Source organism: Ambystoma mexicanum, chromosome 8 (genome assembly GCF_040938575.1).
Source record: "Ambystoma mexicanum isolate Mex_15411 chromosome 8, UKY_AmexF1_1, whole genome shotgun sequence".
NCBI lineage: Eukaryota > Metazoa > Chordata > Amphibia > Caudata > Ambystomatidae > Ambystoma > Ambystoma mexicanum.
The window spans coordinates 153,680,746-153,704,672 of NC_090929.1; the positions used below are offsets into that span (position 1 = coordinate 153,680,746).

Here is a 23,927-nt window from a genome sequence, read left to right on the forward strand (position 1 = left end):
ATATGGGTCCCCTTTTTCTTGAACAGAAACTTTGCCGATATTTCCCTTCAAGAGACCTTCGTTCATAATCTCAGATCCTGTTTACGGTTCCTAGAGTTCGTAAGGCCTGCGAGGGGGGCGGGCAGCGCTCTTCTCCCATCTGGCCCCAAAGTTACGTAGCGCCCTGCCCTCTCACCTTCGCAAGCTGTCTGATCACCTCTCTTTTCGTAAGGCCTTAAAAAACATTTCTCTTTGTCTAGGTTCTGTGCCAAGGATTCTCTCTTCAATCTGATTGGTGGTTTTGTGTATAGCAGTGCCCAGATGCCTCAGGGCCTTAGTTTCATGCTTTATAAATTGTTATACAATACAACATAGTTGATCTGTGCTGGTCAACACGGGCATGTGCCGATGCTCTCTCTGGCAGTGCGGTCGGGCTCTGCAGTCATTTTGAGATTCAGCGTGTGTGTATCCATGGCAACAGGCTTCTGTGAAGAATGCCTATATGTCGTTATGATGCCGGTGGCCATTTTAGCGAGGTCCTACTAAGTCTGTTCACTCACTGGAATCAATGTACAAATTTAAGATGTAGGCGCACCGTGTTTGTTATAAGTGCTGTTATGTATTACAGAATGTTAATTTTAAAGGACTATCTCATTGTGAAAGTCAAACCGTGCGTTTATGAACTGAAATCTGAATAAATGGTGCTCTCCAATTTTTCTTTGATTGCATTTTTTATTTGCTCTCCATGAAGGAAACAACCCATCTGAAGGATTATAGTTATTGAAATGAGAAACACTGCTTCCGGGAACCTGGAAGGAATGTTCCAAGAGCCCATGAAAAAAGTGATTGAAATGAAAAACACTGTTTGCTGGAACCTGGAAGGAATGTTCCAAGAGCCCATGAAAAAAGTGATTGAAATGAAAAACACTGCTTGCTGGAACCTGGAAGGAATGTTTCAAGAGCTCATGGAGAAAGTGATTGAAATGTCCAACACTGCTTGCTGGGACCCGGAAGGAATGTTCCAAGAGCCCATGGACAACGTGATTGAAATGTGAAACACTGCTTGGGAGAATCTGGAAGAAATGTTCAAAGAGCCCATGGAAAAAGTGATTGAAATGAGAAACACTGCTTGCGTGGACCTTGAAGGAATGTTCCAAGAACCCATGGACAACGTGATTGAAATGTCAAACACTGCTTGGGAGAACCTGGAAGGAATATTCAAAGAGCCCATGGAGAAAGTGATTGAAATGAGAAACACTACTTGCAGGCACCCGGAAGGAATGTTCCAATAGCCCATGGATAACGTGATTGAAATAAGAAACACTACTTGCGGGGACCTGGAAGGAATGTTCAAGGACCCCATGGAAAATGTGATTGAAATGAGAAACACTGCTTGCTGGGACCTGGAAGGAATGTTCAGAGAGCCCATGAACAACGTGATTGAAATGAGAAACACTGCTTGCGAGAACCTGGAAGGAATGTTCAAAGAGCCCATGGATAAAGTGATTGAAATAAAAAAACACAGCTTGCGGGATCCTGGCAGGAATGTTACAAGAGCCCATAGAGAAAGTGATTGAAATGAGAAACACTGCTTGTCGGAAGGTGGAAGGAATGTTGCAAGAGCCCATGGAGAAAGTGATTGAAATGAGAAACACTGCTTGCCGGAAGGTGGAAGGAATGTTGCAAGAGCCCATGGAGAAAGTGATTGAAATGAGAAACACTGCATGTAAGAAACTGGAAGGAATGTTCCAAGAGCCCATGGAGAAAGTGATTGATATGAGAAACACTGCTTGCAAGAACCTGGAAGGAATGTTCAAAGAGCCCGTGTAGAAAGTGATTGAAATGAGAAACACTGCTTGCTAGAGCCTGGAAGGAATGTTACAAGAGCCCATGGTTAAAGTGACTGAAATGAGAAACATTGCTTGCTGGAACCTGGAAGGAATGTTCCAAGAGTCCATGAAAAAAGTGATTGAAATGAAAAACACTGCTTGCTGGAACCTGGAAGGAATGTTTCAAGAGCTCATGGAGAAAGTGATTGAAATGTCCAACACTGCTTGCTGGGACCCGGAAGGAATGTTCCAAGAGCCCATGGACAACGTGATTGAAATGTGAAACACTGCTTGGGAGAATCTGGAAGAAATGTTCAAAGAGCCCATGGAAAAAGTGATTGAAATGAGAAACACTGCTTGCGTGGACCTTGAAGGAATGTTCCAAGAACCCATGGACAACGTGATTGAAATGTGAAACACTGCTTGGGAGAACCTGGAAGGAATATTCAAAGAGCCCATGGAGAAAGTGATTGAAATGAGAAACACTACTTGCAGGCACCCGGAAGGAATGTTCCAATAGCCCATGGATAACGTGATTGAAATAAGAAACACTACTTGCGGGGACCTGGAAGGAATGTTCAAGGACCCCATGGAAAATGTGATTGAAATGAGAAACACTGCTTGCTGGGACCTGGAAGGAATGTTCAGAGAGCCCATGAACAACGTGATTGAAATGAGAAACACTGCTTGCGAGAACCTGGAAGGAATGTTCAAAGAGCCCATGGATAAAGTGATTGAAATAAAAAAACACAGCTTGCGGGATCCTGGCAGGAATGTTACAAGAGCCCATAGAGAAAGTGATTGAAATGAGAAACACTGCTTGCCGGAAGGTGGAAGGAATGTTGCAAGAGCCCATGGAGAAAGTGATTGAAATGAGAAACACTGCTTGCCGGAAGGTGGAAGGAATGTTGCAAGAGCCCATGGAGAAAGTGATTGAAATGAGAAACACTGCATGTAAGAAACTGGAAGGAATGTTCCAAGAGCCCATGGAGAAAGTGATTGATATGAGAAACACTGCTTGCAAGAACCTGGAAGGAATGTTCAAAGAGCCCGTGTAGAAAGTGATTGAAATGAGAAACACTGCTTGCTAGAGCCTGGAAGGAATGTTACAAGAGCCCATGGTTAAAGTGACTGAAATGAGAAACATTGCTTGCTGGAACCTGGAAGGAATGTTCCAAGAGTCCATGGAGAAAGTGACTGAAATGAGAAACATTGCTTGCTGGAACCTGGAAGGAATGTTCCAAGAGCCCATGGAGAAAGTGACTGAAATGAGAAACATTGCTTGCTGGAACCTGGAAGGAATATTCCAAGAGTCCATGGAGAATGTGATTAAAATGAGAAACACTGCTTGCAGGAACCTGGAAGGAATGTTCCAAGAGCCCATGGAGAAAGTGATTGAAATGAGAAACACTGCTTGCTGGAACCTGGAAGGAATGTTCCAAGAGCCCATGGAGAAAGTGACTGAAATGAGAAACATTGCTTGCTGGAACCTGGAAGGAATGTTCCAAGAGCCCATGAAAAAAGTGATTGAAATGAAAAACACTGCTTGCTGGAACCTGGAAGGAATGTTTCAAGAGCTCATGGGGAAAGTGATTGAAATGTCCAACACTGCTTGCTGGGACCCGGAAGGAATGTTCCAAGAGCCCATGGACAACGTGATTGAAATGTGAAACACTGCTTGGGAGAATCTGGAAGAAATGTTCAAAGAGCCCATGGAAAAAGTGATTGAAATGAGAAACACTGCTTGCGTGGACCTTGAAGGAATGTTCCAAGAACCCATGGACAACGCCATTGAAATGAGAAACACTGCGTGCGAGAACCTGGAAGGAATGTTCCAATAGCCCATGGATAACGTGATTGAAATAAGAAACACTACTTGCGGGGACCTGGAAGGAATGTTCAAGGACCCCATGGAAAATGTGATTGAAATGAGAAACACTGCTTGCTGGGACCTGGAAGGAATGTTCAGAGAGCCCATGAACAACGTGATTGAAATGAGAAACACTGCTTGCGAGAACCTGGAAGGAATGTTCAAAGAGCCCATGGATAAAGTGATTGAAATAAAAAAACACAGCTTGCGGGATCCTGGCAGGAATGTTACAAGAGCCCATAGAGAAAGTGATTGAAATGAGAAACACTGCTTGCCGGAAGGTGGAAGGAATGTTGCAAGAGCCCATGGAGAAAGTGATTGAAATGAGAAGCACTGCATGTAAGAAACTGGAAGGAATGTTCCAAGAGCCCATGGAGAAAGTGATTGATATGAGAAACACTGCTTGCAAGAACCTGGAAGGAATGTTCAAAGAGCCCGTGTAGAAAGTGATTGAAATGAGAAACACTGCTTGCTAGAGCCTGGAAGGAATGTTACAAGAGCCCATGGTTAAAGTGACTGGAATGAGAAACATTGCTTGCTGGAACCTGGAAGGAATGTTCCAAGAGTCCATGGAGAAAGTGACTGAAATGAGAAACATTGCTTGCTGGAACCTGGAAGGAATGTTCCAAGAGCCCATGGAGAAAGTGACTGAAATGAGAAACATTGCTTGCTGGAACCTGGAAGGAATATTCCAAGAGTCCATGGAGAATGTGATTAAAATGAGAAACACTGCTTGCAGGAACCTGGAAGGAATGTTCCAAGAGCCCATGGAGAAAGTGATTGAAATGAGAAACACTGCTTGCTGGAACCTGGAAGGAATGTTCCAAGAGCCCATGGAGAAAGTGACTGAAATGAGAAACATTGCTTGCTGGAACCTGGAAGGAATGTTCCAAGAGTCCATGGAGAATGTGATTAAAATGAGAAACACTGCTTGCGGGAACCTGGAAGGAATGTTCCAAGAGCCCATAGAGAAAGTGATTGAAATGAGAAACACTGCTTGCTGGAACCTGGAAGGAATGTTCCAAGAGCCCATGGAGAAAGTGATTGAAATGAGAAACACTGCCTGTGGGAACCTGGAAGGAATCTTCCAAGAGCCATGGAGAAAATTATTGAAATGAGCAACACTGCTTGCTGGAAGGAATGTTCCAAGAGCCAGGGCAGAAAGTGAATGAAATGAGAAACACTGCTTGCGGGAACCTGGAAGGAATGTTCCAAGAGCCCATGGAGAAAGTGATTGAAATGAGAAATCCTGCTTGCGGGAATGTGGAAGGAATGTTCCAAGAGCCTGTGGAGAAAGTGATTAAAATGAGAAACACTGCTTGCAAGAACCTGGAAGGAATGTTCCAAGAGCCCATGGAGAAAGTGACTGAAATGAGAAACACTGCTTGTTGGAATCTGGAAGGAATGTTCCAAGAGCCCATGGAGAAAGTGATTGAAATGAGAAGCACTGCTTACGGGAACAATGCTTGCTGGAACCTGGAAGGAATGTTACCAGTAAGCTTTATACCCCAGGTCGCACTTGGACATTAATATGGCCCAGACACCAATGAATGTATGGCTTACAATCGCAAACGGAAATTCGTTCCTTTTATGACAGAGTGTTTGATTATTACCAAAAGAGGAGGTTTTTGTGTAGCACATTTGAAATAATATTTCTGGTAAAACTGGTCACAACTAGCAGCAGCACAGTGAAGTGACTGAAACTGGCCCAATTTGGACACAAAATTAATGTGGCCTACTTTGACCAAAGGCCAGTCCAAGTATGTTTCTACCCCTTCCTGGGTTACAAGGTGACTAATATTCCAGCATCCAATCTGGTGGTTGGCATTGGCCACTGCTGTGCGAGGAGGTAGTGGATAGGTTTATTTATTTATTTATAATGAGCGCCAGACCCAGGGTATAGCGAAGTTTACAAGATTACTTTCAGCTTAAGGATGATTAAGCTACAGGTAAACATAAAACAGCAATAGGCACCGCTCTCTAATACAGAGCAATTTTGGGATTGGTAAGCACAGTAGACATACTGGCACATTGCAGTAAATTACAAGAGAGCAAATGTATAAGTGGATAAAGTCTAACAAACAATGATGACATATTTACAGTGATCCTGGGTGACTGGGATAATGATCCGGTGAGTGGTCATACCATACAGACAGATCAGTAAGAGAGTCAGAATAAGGACTAGTGCAGGATGGGAGCTGGGGGTTAGTGCTCGTTTTCCCTAAGCCAGTTGATGGTATTGTATCTCAGTTTAAGAAATGTGTACCTGTCTACCAGTCTACTAACCCACACAGAAGACGACCGCAGAGTTGCCCAACACAGCTTTCTACCCTCTTCCTGAGTTCCCTGGTGAGTGGGGGCTAACCGTTCCAGTGGTTCGGGTTGGTGCCAGGGCTTCTGGAGAACGATTGGGCCTTCGCACCGGATATAACTTCTTCTGTGAGGGGGTTGACAGGTGGATCTACTGCCCCCTACTCCTCATTCCCAGATACCAGCTGACAAAGGATTATTTCATGCCACTGGTCAGTGCAGGCCTAACGGTCGCCCACCACCAGTCCTCTGCCTGCCCGCTTGCCACTGACCAAAAACCACAGGCTACGCCCCCAGAAGTATTCCATAAAAGGATGACTGCACGTCACGCACTGCGGGTAGGGAAGCAGTGGCCGCAGCTATGCCCAGAGTAGCGCGCTTGGGGATGGGTTACAGAGCACAATCCACGTACACTATTTTTTGCAGATTGTGATGTTAATTACTGAGTCTACTTGGCGTTCCAATGTAGGGATACTTTGCATAGCGCCTGAATAAATGCAGTGCATTTCATCTTGGTTTCCACAGGGCAGATGTTTACAGAATACAGCTTATTCAGAACACTGCTACACAGCTACGTGTAAGGTTGCGCTGCAGAAGGCATCTTTCACCTGCTTTAAGGTCCCTCCTCTTGTTGGCATTTGTCAAGAGATACTAAATTAAGCCCATGTGTGTTAGTCATTGCTCAGTTGAACGCCTTTACCTTCCGTTTTGATGTGCACATCTGTTTGCTGCACTTCACTTACTTAGATGTGTGAAATGTAGGTGCTTGTCTTCACCCCAATCAGGTGCACAAATAAACACTATATAAGCGTGCAAAGCAGAGGAAGTAGGTTCACAGGTCTCACATGCCACCCCCAAGTGTGACTAAGGTCTCCCCTGATCTCTGGCTGGGAAGAGGGGGACCCTCAAGGGTGGGTAACATCCCTAAATATACCCACCATTGCATTAGCCCCCAGTCCCCACTCAAATGTAGCTGCAGCCCTTAACTGCACTCACCACTGTGGGCGCTGTCAGAACATCCTAAAAGCATATGTTTTTATTTAATTTGAATGTATTCTTTGCTCTGGCCCTACCCAGAGTGTCTCATTTATTTATTTATTTAGTTCAATTTTTGTAACGTGCCACACACCCGTAGGTCTCAGGGCGCACACAAAACAAATAGAGCCTTGCAAGATTGAAAGGTTCAAAAGGAGAGAGGTGAAACAGAAGTTACACAATGTTGACAGGACAGGACAGGAAGATTTGGAACGGCAGTTTGGTAGCAGGGGCTGGATTATGTGTTGGGGAAACAGGTATGTTTTGAGGATCTTTATGAAAGTGGTGAAGGATGGTGCAGTGCAGATGTGAAGAGGTAAGGTGTTCCATGCTCTGGAGTGCCCACTGGGTAAGTGCTTGTTTTTGTGTGTCTGTTACTTTGCAGGGTGGGATGTATAGAATATGCTGGCTGGCTTGTCTGGTGTTTGTGTGGGTGATGGGTATCAGTTTGTCTTAAAGGTAAGGTGAGGTTTTGAGGTGGATTGATTTGAATACAGTACAGAGACCATTGAAGGCAATTATCTAGGGTGCCAGGAGCCAGTGGAGCTGGGCAAGACCTAGGGTGATGTGTGCATTTTTGGCTAGGTGGAGGATGGGTCTGGCTGCTGCGTTTTGTACGGCTTTCAGGGTGACAAAGGTGATGTTGCAGTGTCCGGTGAGTGTGACCATTTCTGTAGTCCAGCTTGTTATAACTAGTGCTTGGACAACAGTGCAGAAGTCATCAGGGTGAAGGATGTGTCTGATATTGCGTAAGTGTGAACAGCGATGTGATATGTGAAGGAAAGTTGGGGGTCGATACTGAAGCCAAGGGATTTGACGGGTTTGGAGAAGGATATGTGTGGGTTGTCCGGGACAAGTTCTTTGACACAACGGGGTGAGGTCGGATTTTTTTCCATGAGGCCAGATGAGGAGGTATGGATATGGTCTGGTTAGGGTTGAGGAAGTGGGTGGCCATCCAGGTGGTGATGATGAAGACACAGCTTTTGAGGGTGTGGAGTGTGTGGAGTTGAAGGGATGAGATTTGGAAGTATCCATGTGTGTCGTCTGCTTATTGGTCGAAATGAACATTGTGCTTGCCAAGGGTCTGTCCAAGGATTCTACTTACAGGTTGAAGAGAATTGGAGACAGAGAGGAATCTTGCGGGATCACAATGCAATTGGTTATTGCATGGTTTTTATCTTAGAATTGCAAACCTGACAATGGTCCCTGAATATGCATTAGTGACAACCCATGGCTAGCCTTTGTAGGGCACCAGAGAAGGGTGTGGCTTAAGAGTGCATACCTCGGTCGGAGTCACAGAGATCCAATGAGACCTTCCTTTTGGGGCATATGCAAACAATACCCCTCCACCTTTGTGATGTTCAGTGCATGCCTACCTCAAGATAGGTTTGGCACACCCCTGTTTTTTGTAATGAAAAAGAGAACACTGAGGCACCACACATTCTTATATTTCCCTGGGAACCTCCTCCACTGCAAATGAAGGAACGCCCCCAATAGAATGCAACTGAGCTTTATCAGCAAATACACATCTGCTGTTAAAATAGGGGTACAGGGACATTTCTTGATTACCAAAGTGGCCATCCTCTCACTTCATGGACTGTAGTCCCAGAAGGAAAGGCTGGCGAGATGTCCATGTGGGTGGGCAGGACGCTCTACTTGTTTGGACATTCCATTTAGATTTAGAATCCTAGAGAATACTGTACCTGAGCTATTTCCAAATGAATGCTTTGTTTTCTTTAATCGTTCTTCTTTTCTTCTATGTTCAGGGCTTCTTTTGGGAGAGGTTTTTTCTGCTGTGCTCAATCCTGAGGGAGTGAAGATCTTCACCAATCTCCCAAAGGGCAGTGCAGAGACCGAACTTATGAGGGTCGTTCCAATATTCTATGTCTTCCATTACTTGGAGACGTTGGATGATTGGAAACTTCTTGGCCCCTTGGCCCTGACTCAACGGACCAACATGCGAAGGCAGATGAAAGAAGGTAAGACCAGATGGTTGCCAAGACCGCCTACCCTTCAAGAAATTGCAGGGGGTGGGGCAGTAACGATCTGCATAGCCCCATCATCATTAGTATTTCTAAAGGCTAACCTACCAAGACATGATTGGCAATGTTCTAGTTTACAACAAGTTAAGGTCCAGTTTACAATGTTTTAGGGATTTAGTTATTTGAAATGAGTGTTGGTACATTGGCATTGCCATTCCCAGAGCTTCTAGACTTCAGCTTTTGATACCATTGGACTGTGTGTCTTTACTGTACCTTACGTTGGCATTCCCAACATTTGTAAACGTAAGCTTTTAACTCTTTTAAAAAAAATGTTATTTGACTGATTTCCTCGTTTGATAAGTTTTAGTGTGTTTCACGGTGTGGAAGACGCGGGAACCGTGGGAGCGGGAAGGGGGTCGGAGGTCAAGGCACATAGAAAAAAATGAAAGTACCCTGGGAAGACATGTGGGTGGCTGAGAGCACCTGTGAGGGAACTAGCAGTTTACACATGCTTTCCCAGCCCCCGATTGGCTCAGTGTCCTTCCCAGGGTGCGAATGGTGGTTATCTGTTATGCCATATTCAGAGTTTAATACATGTGAGGAGGCAGGAATGGGACACGGACACAGAGGTCTCATGGTGATTGGTATAGCGTGTTATTGAAGTGATAAAGGGGTTGGAAAATGCCTCACTGTCCCTAATCTAGGGGGTATTTCCCTACCTCAACCAATACTAATGGTCTGCCAAGTGTCAAGATGTCCAAAGCAAATATGTCCTGTGTCCAAAACCCTATCCCAGCCTTTACATTAAAAAAAAGAACTCTAAGGTGTTAAGGGTATTGTCTTTTGTTTAAAAAGTGCACCCATGTTCAAGTTCAACAAAAGGTTTAACTCCAACAAAAGTTCCAAATGGATAATGTTCACAGTTCCAGCGGGAACGACTCCCTTCCGCAGGATTCTCTCCACCAAAACAAAAGTTCAAAGAATAACCAAGTTCTTGATAGTCGAAGAAGATAACTCCCCCCTCTTGTGCTGCAACTCAATCCAGGGGAATGACTTCCTTTCCCAGGCCTTTTGCCACATTCAATACAATTAAAATCCCATGGGCATGGGTCTTTCTTGGGATTCTCTTTCCAAGATAACGCCAACTTGGGTGTGGGTCCCAGACTTGCAAAATACAAGGTATACTCCCCTGCCAGGTTCGCTTGTACAGTTCCTTTACACAATGTTGGGTGCAGGCCCCAGACTTGCAAAACACCTGGTATATTTCAATTCTAGGTGCTCTTGTACAGTTCCTTTGCACACTTTGAGTGCGGGTCCAGACTAGCAAAACACATGTTATACTCCAGTGCTAGGTTCCCTTATAAAATTCCTTATGGGTGCAAATCCCAGATCCGCTCTTCTCCTGGTATACTCTCCTGCCAGGACTTCATGTTGCAATCTCACTTTCTCATTCAGTACAAGGGGGGATGCATCTTCCCCAAGTTACTTTATGACAAAGTACTGTGATGATGAAGGTGACACTGATTTCAATGAGGATTACTCTCTTCCCCACTATTGGCAACCAATTCACTCTTTCAGGGTCTGTTTGCCTCAGTTTCGGCATTCCCTTCTCCCCTCTGGGTTCACTAACAACATCTGCGTTTCTCTCATTCCAATCGTACACATTCTGGTACTCGCCTCGGTATCTGCTGGACTTGAGCAACTTTCCCCAGTCAGCGGCATGGAGCATTCTCGCTCCTTGAATCGAAACAAAGACTGGCTTCCAGTCCCCACTGCAACATCCTCCTTCTTCTTCTGGCAGTTTGCCGGTCAACCGGCACCGCTTCCCTATGCGGCTGGTCAAGTGCTCTCTTCCCGCCAATAGTGCTCTGCGGCCACGGCTCTCCGTCCCGTCTACTTTATGGTCTGCCCGACTGGCCAGGAGTGCTTGGGTTGGCTGCCTCTCTCGCTGCCTCTACTCACCTGCCTTCGGGACTTGCTCCCGGATTGTGACACTGTCTGCTCTGCACTGCACCGCGACCCTCGTCGACCTCTAAAATTACGCTTGGAATAGGAAGTTCTCTCCATTTTTCACAACAGCTGATTTTAACTCCCACCTCCAGGCTTGTTAGTGTTTTGGACCAGTCACATTCTTCACAACACTAGACGGCCCATTATGGTTCACACTCTCGCTCATTGCAATCCTCTTCAGCGTCTTATTAAATCTTGTTTCACAAGGTGAAAAATGTTCATGAGTTCTGTCAGCAGCTTTTACAGGATGTTGAGAGGGGTTCTCACAATGTGTTATCAAGGGATAGCATGCCTCATCTGATGATGCCTGTCCATGAGGGCTGCCTCCCCTCATGTGATCCTCCTGAGCTTAGGGCCCTTTAGGAATGGGCATAAGTAATGGATGGGATCATACAGAATAGTTTTGAGTGCATAAAACAGAACCAACTCAGGAAGATGGTAAAGTACTGTTTTATTAACAATTATCTAAACAGGGAGTTTACAACGAACATCAACAGACGTAGGCTCAGTCTCTCTCAGTGATCTTTACACAAATATGGTTTTTATACCAAAAATACATCAGAAGTGACGTCAAACTATGTGGCAATAATGAAAAACCTATCAAGTATCGGGATTGGCTAAGGGGGACATCTAAGTATAGTTTTCTATAGGAGCTAGGGTTGTGATTGGCTGCCCACTATCAGGTAGACAACATATGCCTACCTCTAAAACATAATTAAGAAGTGGTTTGCGATTACACTGCGCACACAAACTACAAATATGTACAAGTTTTCATCAATTTAATTAAAGAACAGGGCAGCCTGACATGTGTTTCGAGCTTGAAGACTCTTCCTCTGAGGCTGCATGGCAATTAAACAATTACAAAACAGTTTTGCATTCTCAGTACAATAGTATGCCATGGTTATTAGTTCATCCAATTACGGTGAACATATTTGTAGTTCGTATGCGCAGTGTGATCGCAAACCACTTAATTGTGTATCATACCTTGTGGGCAACTTGGCAGGCTGCCCACTACGTGCCTTCACCTGCAGCCTAACAACTCAACTCAATTGCACAGTCTGTGCGCTGGAATTCATCAGTCCCCTTCTGCCATACCTCTAAAACATGTAATCTTCAGGAACATTAGATACACATTTTCTCATTGGTCTTCGAACTATAACATCATTCATTATATGGACTAATATAATTGGTTGGCATGCTTGTGCCATGTCTGGAACATTCAGTTCATTTAGCAGCACATAAGCCCAGACCCAGGTGCAAGGAGATGGGGCAGGTCACTACCTGCCCACGCAATTAGCCTAGCATCTCTCATCGCCCATGCCTTCTTCCATGAAGATTTTATTTTTACTCGGCCTTGCAAAGTATCCTTTCTTTGAGAATGCACGGGAGTGAGGGCACTCGCTATCGTGTCTAGGACTCCAAGTTTGAACTCTATTTTCATCCTTGGCTCACGTGATAGGAGACCACGATTTGGTCCATTTTGCAGGTTTTAAATGCTCTAAATGAATTAAACTTGGCACTCTGGGTGTTCTTTCTTTGCACTTTAACAAGGGATGATTTATCCTCTGCACGTTCGCTCATTTCCAGAATAGATAGACGACCTTGCCTGCTTCAGTCTTGACTCCAGGCCAGACAACCTCGTCTTGCAGCTCCACGATTCTACTTATTCTTGCTGTGACACATAGGTCCTGGCTTACTAAATTCATGATACCGATGTCCAGCTTCTATATAATGGCGGCTTCGCCTGCATTCTATTCACTACATATAGCCAGCTTCTACGATGACTTCATCTACCTTGCGTGTCAGCGTCTTTACATTTATTTAATGGTCGATTTTCTGCAGCACGTTGCGAGCAAGTAATCTTCTTCTTTGTATTTAAAAGTTCACTTGATTCTTTACTTCGTCATTAGTTTCATAGGATCTGTACATTCTCTTCAGTCATTATCTAGGGACGTCATGTATACTTTTAATGACGTCACTAGCTTCTTTTCTTTTTCTCATATCCCTTCAGGGAGTTCCTCCATTAGGTTGTCATCATTTTGGGGATAAATTCGATAAAGTTGTCTCAACGGGTATCATCTATTGAACACACACTGCAGTATATGGCAGAACAGCTGGTGTCAAACACGGAACAGTCTCATGTCTCCAACATATAGAAGGGGAGCGGGGTCACCTGAAGAGGTATCCAGCTGTTCATCTACATTCCCTCGCATAGCCACCCTCAGCGTCAGGATCAGATAGTGGCTGCCATCCCCTGGCCACATGAGGAGAGGCTCCCTCTGGCAGGAGGTATGACATAATCAGATAAATCACATACCTTTACATTGACAAGCCCAACATTTTTCATTGCTTACCTTTATATTGACAGTAACCTTGACTTTTGTCATTTACCCATTTATGTATACACATGTACACACACACACACCCTACACACACGCATACAGACACACATTATATATAAATATAAATATATATGAGAAAAAGAGTCTATAAACGATCGGAATGATATTGTGAAGGTACAAACACTCAGTCCTTTGTGAGCTATCTAAATTGCAAAGCATGTGTTTTGATGTAGTAGTGCAGTGTGAGTTAAGGATTCACTTTCAGTATTGAATACCCTGAAGCTTCCTGAGTGATAGGATTTTGTTACCCAAGGACTGAACCTTTAACTTCAAAGAGGCTCATCCAAATGCTTTTTTCCTACCTCTATTGAGTGTTCATGTTGTATGTAGATGTGAATTATGCTAATTTCTTGCAGGGATGTTGAGCATCTTGTCCTTTAGAAACCCAGACTTCTCATACAGCATGTGGAAAGACCGGGAACCGAGCACGTGGTGAGTGGGAGCCAAACACCATGCACACTGTTAATCTTATTGCTTTTCTTGAAGGCTAGCAGCACAGTGCAGATACTAAAGGTCTATCGTTAGGGGGCGGAGCGACACACAGGTTCAGATGGGGGAATTTCGATAACTGGAGCCGAGCATTAAGTTGACAAGTCAGGCACTGTTCTGCAAGGTCACATGGTGTGTATGGTTGTTTTACGTGAACTTACCACGTTTTATTCCTCAAGCTAAGAAATTAACAATGGTCAACTATTTTAATGGAGACATTGAAAAAATAAGGTCACAATTACTAATAACGATTTTGCTACAACAGAAAGTTGTGATTTCGTTAAGGCACCTGGGTGAAGATCAGGCCATTCTCTTATCTTCATTGTTTATGATATGATATGATATGGCATTTATAACGCGCCTATACACAAGTGTTTCAAGGCGCGACGAGGCAAGGGAGGGGAACAAAAGGAGGATAGAACAACAATCCTACTAGGCCAGGTGTCATTCAGATCGTGCAAGTGCGTGGAAAGGGGGCAGGGACAGTGCAGTACATGGGAGTGGATAAAACAATTAGTAACTAACGGCCAGCAGGTGGCAAGTTTATGGGTAAGTTAAGTGCAGACATCAGGTGTCAAGGGCTGGTAAGGGGACTGTAGGGATACAGAAACAGTCCCAAGTGCGGGGGTTGCCAGGCAGGCAGTACAGGTGTGTGACGCTGGTGGGGGAGGAAACCTGGGCCCTAGATCAGAGGGTATCCAGGTAGCCAGTGCAGTTCAGGTAACAGTAAGGAGGTCAGGAGAGGAGAGAAGGAGAAAAGGCAGAAGCAAAGAGAAGGGTTTTGAGGTGCTTCCGCAACCGCAGATGGTTCGCCTCAAGATTAAGGGAGGCTGGGAGGCAGTTCCAGGGGGAGGCACCAGCCGAAGAAAGAGATCTACCACCAACTTGTTGCTTGGAGAAGCAGCTGACCCTAAGGGAGTTGGAGGCGAATGAGCGAAGAGCTTGAGGAGGAAGATATTTAGGAAGGGAGTGTTGAAGGTATTGAGGCCCCAGGCCCCAGAAGGCCTTGTGGACGATGCAGAGGGTTTTGAACTTAATCCTCGCAGCCACTGGGAGCCAGTGCAGAGATTTCAGTCCTGGAGAGATACAATCCCTGGGCATGAGGCCAAGGACAAGTCTCGCAGTCCTGTTCTGGATGAGTTGCAGAGGGCAGAGAGTAGAAGCAGACAGATTTAGAAAGAGGCTGTTGCAATAGTCCAGCCTAGAGAGAATCAGAGCTCTAGAGACAGTGAGTTTCTGGGGAAAGGATAGGAAAGGAAGAATACCTTTGAGGAGATGCAGCTAGCAGTGTGACTTCTTGGAGACGTCAGAGATGTGAGGAGAAGGAGAGTGTGGAGTCAAAGATGACCCTGAGGTTTTTAGCCTTGCAGGTAGGAGCAGGAAGAGGGCCAAGAGAGGCCGGCCAGAGAGCTACAGGAAAGGAGTGAGCGGGTGTGCCGATGAGGAGAATCTCAGTTTTACTGGCATTAAGACAGAGGTCATTGGCAGCGCACCACTCCTGGATAGCAGACAGACAGTCAGAGATGAGGGAAGGAAAGGAGGAGGCAGAGGGTAGCCTGAAAATGAGCTGGGTGTCATCCGTATAGCACTGAAAGTTGGGTTAGAGAGCAGCGATGCAGTGGGCAAGGAGTGCCAAGTATTGGTTGAACAGCCAGGTAGAGAGGTTAGACCCCTGGGAGACACCACAGGTAGAGAAAAAGAGGAAGGACCCAAGTTGGACCTGGGAGGGTCGGTCTGAAAGGAAAGAAGTCAGCTACACCAGAGCCTGACCAGTGATACCCAGGTTATCACCGAGACGATTGAGCAGGATGGCATGGTTGACAGTTTCAAAGGCAGAAGAGAGATCAAGCAGGATGAGGACGCAAGGGGTGTTAGAGTCAAGGTTGGCGAGCAGGTCTTCGCGGATGTTCTGGAGAGCAGTTTCCGTGCTTCTGGTAGCTCTGAAGCCAGACCGATGGTCATGAAGACAACCAACAGATTCAGTGTGGGAGATTAAGCTGGGAGATGGCCAGTTTCTCCATGAACTTGCCCAGGAAGGGAATGATGGAGATGGGGTGATAGCTGGGCAGGAGGGGTCGGCAGAGGATTTCTTAAGAAGAGAGTGCACAAGGGTGTGCTTCAGGGGGGATGGGAAGAATCGAGGGAAGGTATGATTGCAGAAATCAGCCAGGGCAGGAGCCAGGGAGACAATGTGGTCCTTGATGGTTTTGGAGGAACATAGGTGAACATGTTTCGACAAGACTTTCATAGATCGGACTTGTCTAGAAACCTTGTCTTTGGAGAACAGGGGAAAGGCAGAGAAGGAGGGAGGAGAGGTGGCTGCAGAGGGGCCAGAGGAAGAGTAGGGAGTAGAGGGAGGGAGGGGATAGGAGGAGAGTGAGCACAGGATGTCCTGAGTTTTAGAGATGAAGTGAGAAGCCAGGGCCGTGCAAAGGGCCTGGGAAGGGACAGGAGAGGTAGAGACAGCAGCGGGATTGGCTAGTTCCTTGCAGATTTTAAAGAGTTCACCCGAGTTGTTAGAAGCCACAGAGACGCAGGCTTGGATATGAGCTCTCTTCTTGGTTAGGACAAGCGGCAAGTTTGTCAAAATCATTTTCTTTATTTAATGGGACCACTTGTCCCATAATTCTTTCTATTAAAGTGTCCACCATTGGAGGGTGTGGATTCTGCCAATCCATCTCCTTTATTGTCCCCCATGCCATCAGGCCAAATCCTCATCCACAGTAGGTGCATCAATCCCGCCAAAATAACTACCAATCACACCCCAAAAAGGAGGAAGGCCACCACTGTAGACCAAGGCAGAACTGCACACAATGGGCCTCATTATGAGCATGGCGGTAGCCATGCCTGTAAGGCAGGCACGGCTACTGGCATGCTCGTTACCGGCACAGCCTCCCACGATTGGGCAATAACTGGTTCATTACGAGATGAAGGGGCCGGTAACCCATTCGCAGGAGGCGGTAATGCCGGGCTCCCAATCCCCATTCTACCCTATAGGGGATCGGGAGCATGGTTACACCGGCAACGTTTATAACGGTGCTGGTGCAATCACGAGTTCTGCTCGCAGGTGCCGCACAGCCCACCAGGTCAGACCTGGCGGGCTGTCAGGAACCCGCGAGGGAACCTCGGAATAAGGCGGTACATATGGACGGTGCTGGTGCTATACTGGCACCGTCCATACCGTACCACCAGGGTCGTAATGAGGCCCAATGTGTCAAGAATTTGACATGTTCTGGAGTACTCCTTGACACCATGCCTTAAGAACATCATGACTTCACCATGCATAACAAGCAAAACTGGTGTTGCATGGTAAGCATATAGGCTGTGGCAAACCCACAGCCAAACATGAACGGTTGGTTTGCAAAACAGTACCAAAAAACCCTTTTCATTAGGTTCATCCATTCACCTGTGGATTGCCTATAGTTGTGCCCCCCGACCAATAGGCCTTGGATGTCATAGTCCTGCTACTGAATGCGCTCCAAAGATAGCTATATACACCTCAGCTCCAGCTTTGTATCCCCAGCCAACCCATCTAGCTAAAGTAGGGGAAGACGCCAGCCCAAAGGGACCCCAACATATATGTAAGGAACCTGTGAAGGGTATCCCCCGCACAACCTTTGGTACATTCCTCATAGGATTTGAGACAGCGGAACACACAATTCCAGAATTCTGGAAAAGTAAGGTATTCTACAAACCTGGAATTCGTTTTAGTCCTCTGGAAAACCAACACGCCTGCATTCGAGATTCAGGACACAGGTATCTGAAAATCATGGGAGGGAAAGGAGACATGAAAGGGTAAAGAAGTGAACTGGACTAGCTTGCAACAGCAAGAGAACTGTGCTGTCATTGGTTGATGTCCGTAACTTCGTGTCTTTCCACAGTCCTCTGGCGAGGGGTGTAGAAAGATGTGTTCTTAGTGATATAGCCAGGGAGCCATCAAGTTAGTCCCAACTCTTACAATTGCTGGAGTGGCTGAGCAGTCATGCTTCACTCTCAGTAGGGGATGGACTGGTACCAAAGTGGAATAATAAAATGCACCAGACATAATATACTGCAATGCATATTTATATAGCTTATTTATTTAAGTATGGCATATGTTTAAGACAATGAAACTCATTAGGAGTGTGCCGGTCCGGTAACAATGGTGCCGGTAAGTCTGACCTGGCAAGCGGAACGGCAGCCGCCCGCAGACTTTCACAGAAGCACCAGAACCGTTATTAACGCGGCCGGTGCTTCTGTCATCCCCATTCCCATTTGAGTCATATGGGACTGAAATGGGAATGGGGATTAACAATGTTCTGGCGCCTGACTTCCAGGAACAACTGGGGTCGTAATCCCCCGGTGTTGCTGTGAAGCCAGTCGCTGGAAAAATTCACAAGTCTGACGGCAGCCTGCCGGTTTTACTGGCACGGCTACCACCAGACTTGTAATGAAGCCCATGTCAAATAAGTAATTTAGGCACGCACAAACAAATGCAGTATATGCATATATGAAAAAACAGTAATGGGTTAATTGGATATATAATCACACCACAAACCTAAAATAGGAGACACACCCTAACAGGTAAGTAGTAGACAATTATTTGGTTTAGAAAAGAGAGAGTTCCAGGGGTGAAACATTTAGAAACAGATACAGCCTAATTTCTAGTTTGGTGGTACCTCGGCAGTAATACCAATGAGATACCACCAAACAGTATTACTGTTACCACCACTTGGTCTGGCGTTGTTACCACTGTATTACAAATGGTGGTGGCAGTGTCAGTCCACATTCATTGCAGTCCATATGACTCCATGGAGATTTCAGCGGTATTCTCACCTGTGGTATTACCACTGGTGGTAATACTGTTGCTTTGGCAGTTTTTGGCCGGTAAGTGAGGGGAATTACCTCCAGCCTGCTGGCGGTGTTTCCTTTGCCTTACCTCCAAACCTGCAGTTCGGCAGTTTGGTAATGCAGCTTTTTTGGCCAAATTTGTTATGATGCCAAAAGGAGCAACAGTTTGGTAACTACTTAAATAGGTAGAGTACTGGAAATATGGTATGGTGGTCGCAGCTAACCTACACAAACCCAGTTGAAACCTGTAAACAACACTGAGATACAGGGCCTCATTACACGGTAGGCGGAGGGCCAAGGTGCTATTAGCACCTTGGTCCATGCCGGTAAAATACCGGCACCGCCTTGGTGGAAAGGGGAATTACCGCCCTATTCCAAGGTTGGTGGGGCGGTAATTCCCCCTTCCCCCATTGCCCTTCCCCATTCCCATTTTTGCCCCATAGGGCATAATGGGAATGGGGAAGGTGCTAATTACGGTACCGCAAATTGCGGTACCGTAATTAGCACCCTGGTCCCTTTGCGGGTTGGTTTTTAACGCCTGCTAAACAGCAGGCGTTAAAGTACCTACCCGCAAAGGGACCTCGTAGTAAGGCGGTAAGCGTTAACGGTCACCGGTCCCATTACCGGTGACCGTTAACCCTTAACACCTTCCGTGTAATGAGGCCCACAGTAAGCTATTTTCAGCAGTGTTATAGAGTCAACTGCTGTGATTTAATATTTTACAAAGGATATAAAATATCACGGTCTAGGTAAGTACCTGTATCTTTCACTTTTCAGGGGTTTGCAAAGCTTCCATAATTTCTTCCATTGAGATCAAACAAAGTAAGTACAACAAAGAAGCAGCAGGACAGGCAACCAGCAGCGGCTGAGGAGTCTGTTGAACCCCCCCCCCACAGAAGGTATCCAATGATAATGTCGCTGTGGAAATGGCTGCCAGGTGGTGACGTTTCCCTAAAAATGCACCCTCCAGACAATCAAACACTTTCCCCAAATATTCAAGTATTGGAGGTAATAATATATAATTATACCCCTCCTAAAATATTTGGGATATAATTGTAGGGTCCAGGAAAATAAAGTCACCTACCTGGTGACATTAACATATGGAACCCCACAGAAGAGATACAGCGTAGGCTTTGATTTCCTGCAGGCCAGGGAGAGCTGGTGTAAAAGTGAGCCCGACTCTTGCAGGCACATAGTATGGTGGTCAGTGGCGTAACAGGGGCCCCTGCAGCCCCCGCGGTGTGGGGGGGCCCAGGGGCTGCGGGGGCCCCCACGCCATCGTCACTGAGAGGGGCCGCCTCTCCCAGTCCCAGCACAGCAATATCACTGACTGTGTTCTCTCAGTCAGAGCAGCAGCCCTCAGTGGCACCATAACCCAGAGAGACTACGGTCTGGCCCTCTGTCTCTGGGTCTATGGTGCCGTTGGGGTGCTGCACTACTGACTGTCTGCACTGCAGTGGACCCGGCGCCTGGGATGCACACTCACACGTGAAGTTACTGTCGCTCGGCAGGCTCAGCTCAGGCAGGCACACTAACTTGCCTTGCAGATTTGCTGAGCTGAGCCTGCGCGTGGGCTGCATCATGCTGCAAAGCGCATGCTTAGCTGGCAAGCTAGCCCTGCCTCCGCACGAGCCGAGAGCGAGTCACACGGCCCGCCCGCACCCTGACACACTACGCATGATTGTAGTGAGACTTATAGTGTGTGTTGTTGCCGGCCCGGGTGGTAATCCATTGTAATTCGGCAGGCAGGATCTACTGAGGCTTCAGTTTGAAAGGTCGTCAACTAAGGTAAGTTATTTTTTTATTTTAATTTAGCAGCAGGGACACTGGGCAGCCTTACTATGATGGTGCATGCATGCGTGACTCTATTGGCCGGGCTAGGATGGGGTGCTCGCAAGCACCGTCCACGTTTCTCTGCCACAGCAGCACAAGTCACAACAGCTGTGTTTTGCTGACTCAGGCCTATCATAATGACTTTCCCAGCCTCCGAGTCACGCTCAGGCCGCGCCAGCGAATATCGATCCCGAAGCCTCGGCTCCGAAGGAAGGGACTCCCAGTGAGAGCTTTTGCACGTGTCGTCAGCACTATTCAGCGTGTTCCTGCGCGCACCCGGCCTCGGCTCGATGTCTCCCAGAGACGGAAATCTGCGGAGCTCTGACTTTACTCAGCCTGCTGCTTTTATTAGTGTCCAAGCACTATAACTTTCTGAAGAGGCTGCTCTCAGCCAGGTCAGGGCAGCCCTTTAATCGGCCGAATTAAAAGGCGCGTATGGTATTCCCGTGAGTGGAAGCAGCTGTTATTCTGGAAGGGGGCGGCGTTTGTAAAATGGTTTAGCAAAGATTGTACCTTTCTTTGGCGAGGGGCTGTTTTGATTTCACGATTTTCCTGTAACGTATTTCTCTTCAATGAGTCCTTAACGTAACGTCCATCATTTTAGTTCTATTTGTTTTGTATGTGGGAGCACTGTCTGAAATGGGGTTTATTTTACATTTCATTCGATGTTGTTCCAAATCCATAGGCCTAATGTGGAATTTCACGGGGTCGTCCTTTTAATCTTGCATGATTTTAAATAACGCTCCACGGTTAGCAGAGCACGCCAGAGGCCGCTCATGTTAATTCATCCGTTTGAAAACTCAACTTATCTTACGCCTTTAATGCTGTACATTATTCGGTCTGTGCGCTTCTGAATGTGTGCAATTATCAAGAGCTGCTTGAGAAATATTACCTCCCGTAACTAAATTCCATTAGAATATGAAATCAGAAAACCATCAAAAATAAAAAAGAAAGTGCAGGCCCTGCGGAGAAAAGTACCTTGGCAACACCTATTCGAAGGAGATGCATTAACACTGTTCATTATTCCTCACGCATTATCTAAATTCGATCCGAGATTATTTCTTTTTTTTAAATCACCATTACCATGCATCCGCCTATGTTTACGTGATTATATAGCGAATGACGTGTGGTTGTCAAATAGGAGACCCGCAACAATATTCACGGACTTCATGGCTATGGTTGGCAAAGGTAAGGATGTATAGCCTCATTTTAAATTAACATTCTCAATAGTGCTTTAAAATTGCAGGGATCAGTAAAAAAACGCGGGTACACATTTTCGGTGCATTTTCGATGATCAGAGCCATTTTGTTTAAGCTTTCTCTGATGGGATAAGAGTGGAAAATACGCTCTTTGGGTTTCCTCAAGCAACAGCATGTATATCCCATCTATTTTGGTGAATGTGGAGAGGCTTGAATGCCTACGGAATTCTCACTGCCTTTGATAATCCATCAGGAATCCCTGTAAGGATGGGTGCAATATTGGCGCCATATGCCCACATGAAGGCCGTCGTTACTGATTGCACGCAGTGACCGAGGAGTATTTTCTGACCGAGGCAGTTAAAAAGGGGCAGGGAGCTACAAATAGCACATAGTCGCATGCATTTTTCCACACCACCCAGAAAATACCTCATATGCGGTTGAGCAGGCGGTGGAGACAAACGTGGTCACAAAGGCAGTCTGCGTCGTGCTATTGAGAGCGTCATTTGAAATTAGCCTGTTACAGGTGCCATGCAAAAGCTACTCCTACGTGTGGTAGTAAATTATGACTGTACATTGAGTTAAGGGACAACCATGTCTACTATACATGTGTAACGTAAGCCTGTTGGAAATGGTGCTTTTTATTGGTTGAGAGTGTAAAATATTATGGGCCTGCTGCCCTGCCCTGATTCACAAAAACATTTTACAGGGGGAAACGTCACCCCCCAAAAAAACGTTTTGCAAATCATTGCAAAGGACATGCTGCACGCACTTAATCAGTTTTGTTAATTATGTTTGTAGGCCAGACACTTCACCACTGCACTTTATAACTTGATGAAAAATGACAAACAACTAAAGGTGAAATGTTTTATTTCGGTTCTGCAAGTCCCAGGGAAAACATTTGTATTGGTTCTTGAAGTTTAAAACATGCACACCATTTAAAGTTTTAAAAACCACTATGGGGGACGGAGTCCACCCACTTTATTCAGGTGGTGTACTCAGTCCCCCCCAGCTATTGAATGTCCTCTTTGAATTCATGAATTAAATCCGACCTTAGTGATCACACCACAGTTGTCAGGTTTGTAGGCCAGACACTTCACCACTGCACTATATAACTTGATGAAAAATGGCAAAGAAATAAAGATGAAATGTTTCATTTCGGTACTGCAAGTCCCAGGGAAAACATTTGCTCAATTGCCTTTTTTGTTTCCCACTGATGTTAATACACTGTCTATTGACATGCACACATGCCTTTTCTTTGTATGTATATGTGAATATACATATGTCATTAAGATTGTTTTATTTTTGGATACCTGCAATTCCAAATTTCCATTACTTGATTTGGGATAGTGACTATATTGTGTTACTGACAAGCAGAAACATATTTGATAATATTTGACTTCCATCACTATACTCTGATTTGGAGCTTGTTATCTTTATCACTTCTTTATATATATTTGCTTAGTTTGTATGTGTCGTAGGATAATATATGTTTTGCAGTATATACTGACTGTGCTATATATTAAATACAATACATTGTACATTAATTGGTAGCAATGTTTACGAAATAAGAGTGAGAACAGTGTACTTGAGTGCAGATGCTCGTCAAGGTATGAGTGGGACGAATGGCTCGTAAATATACGAGTGGAGCAAATGTGTATGGGCGGAGCATATCGTGGTGGGCATGGTCTAAACTGGTGGGCGGGGCATACCTATGTTGGGGCGGAGTTTAGGGGGCCCCCATTGGGAGGTCTCGCAGGGGGGCCCCCACATTTTGTGTTACGCCACTGATGGTGGTGTGCCGGAGACAGAGAAACCCCCATGTACTCAGAGAACGAGACCCTGAGTGGAGTGACCAAAAAGCAGAATCTGGGTCTAAAGACTTGGGAGGCTACAGTGCTGGCTGTAGTGGATGCGGTCCAGGAATGGTTATGGCTAGATAGTGTCTGGAGTCTCCGGTCAGTTTGGCTCGATCCCCATTTTCAAGCAGGACCCTAACAAGGTGAGCCCTGTGAGGATGACACTAAAGAAGGTGAACAGTGACTCAGGTGGCACTGCAGCCTAATGTGGCACACTATAGAGGGCACAATAAGGGTGACAAGGCCATTTGGGGGAGTACCAAGGTTCATCCGAGCCAGCAGGAGATGGCGCCATGATGTGGA

At 45.9% G+C, this 23,927-nt stretch overlaps 1 protein-coding gene across 2 annotated transcripts in view; it reads left to right on the plus strand.

Moving 5' to 3' along the window:
- Positions 1-23,927, plus strand: part of C5 (complement C5) — a 478,994-nt gene that overhangs the window by 281,145 nt on the left and 173,922 nt on the right. For both annotated transcript variants that reach the window (XM_069609527.1, XM_069609526.1), the window contains exons 24-25: positions 8,790-9,002; positions 13,774-13,849. In XM_069609527.1, coding sequence (XP_069465628.1) covers positions 8,790-9,002; positions 13,774-13,849 — 289 coding nt within the window. The remainder of the gene's footprint in view (positions 1-8,789; positions 9,003-13,773; positions 13,850-23,927) is intronic.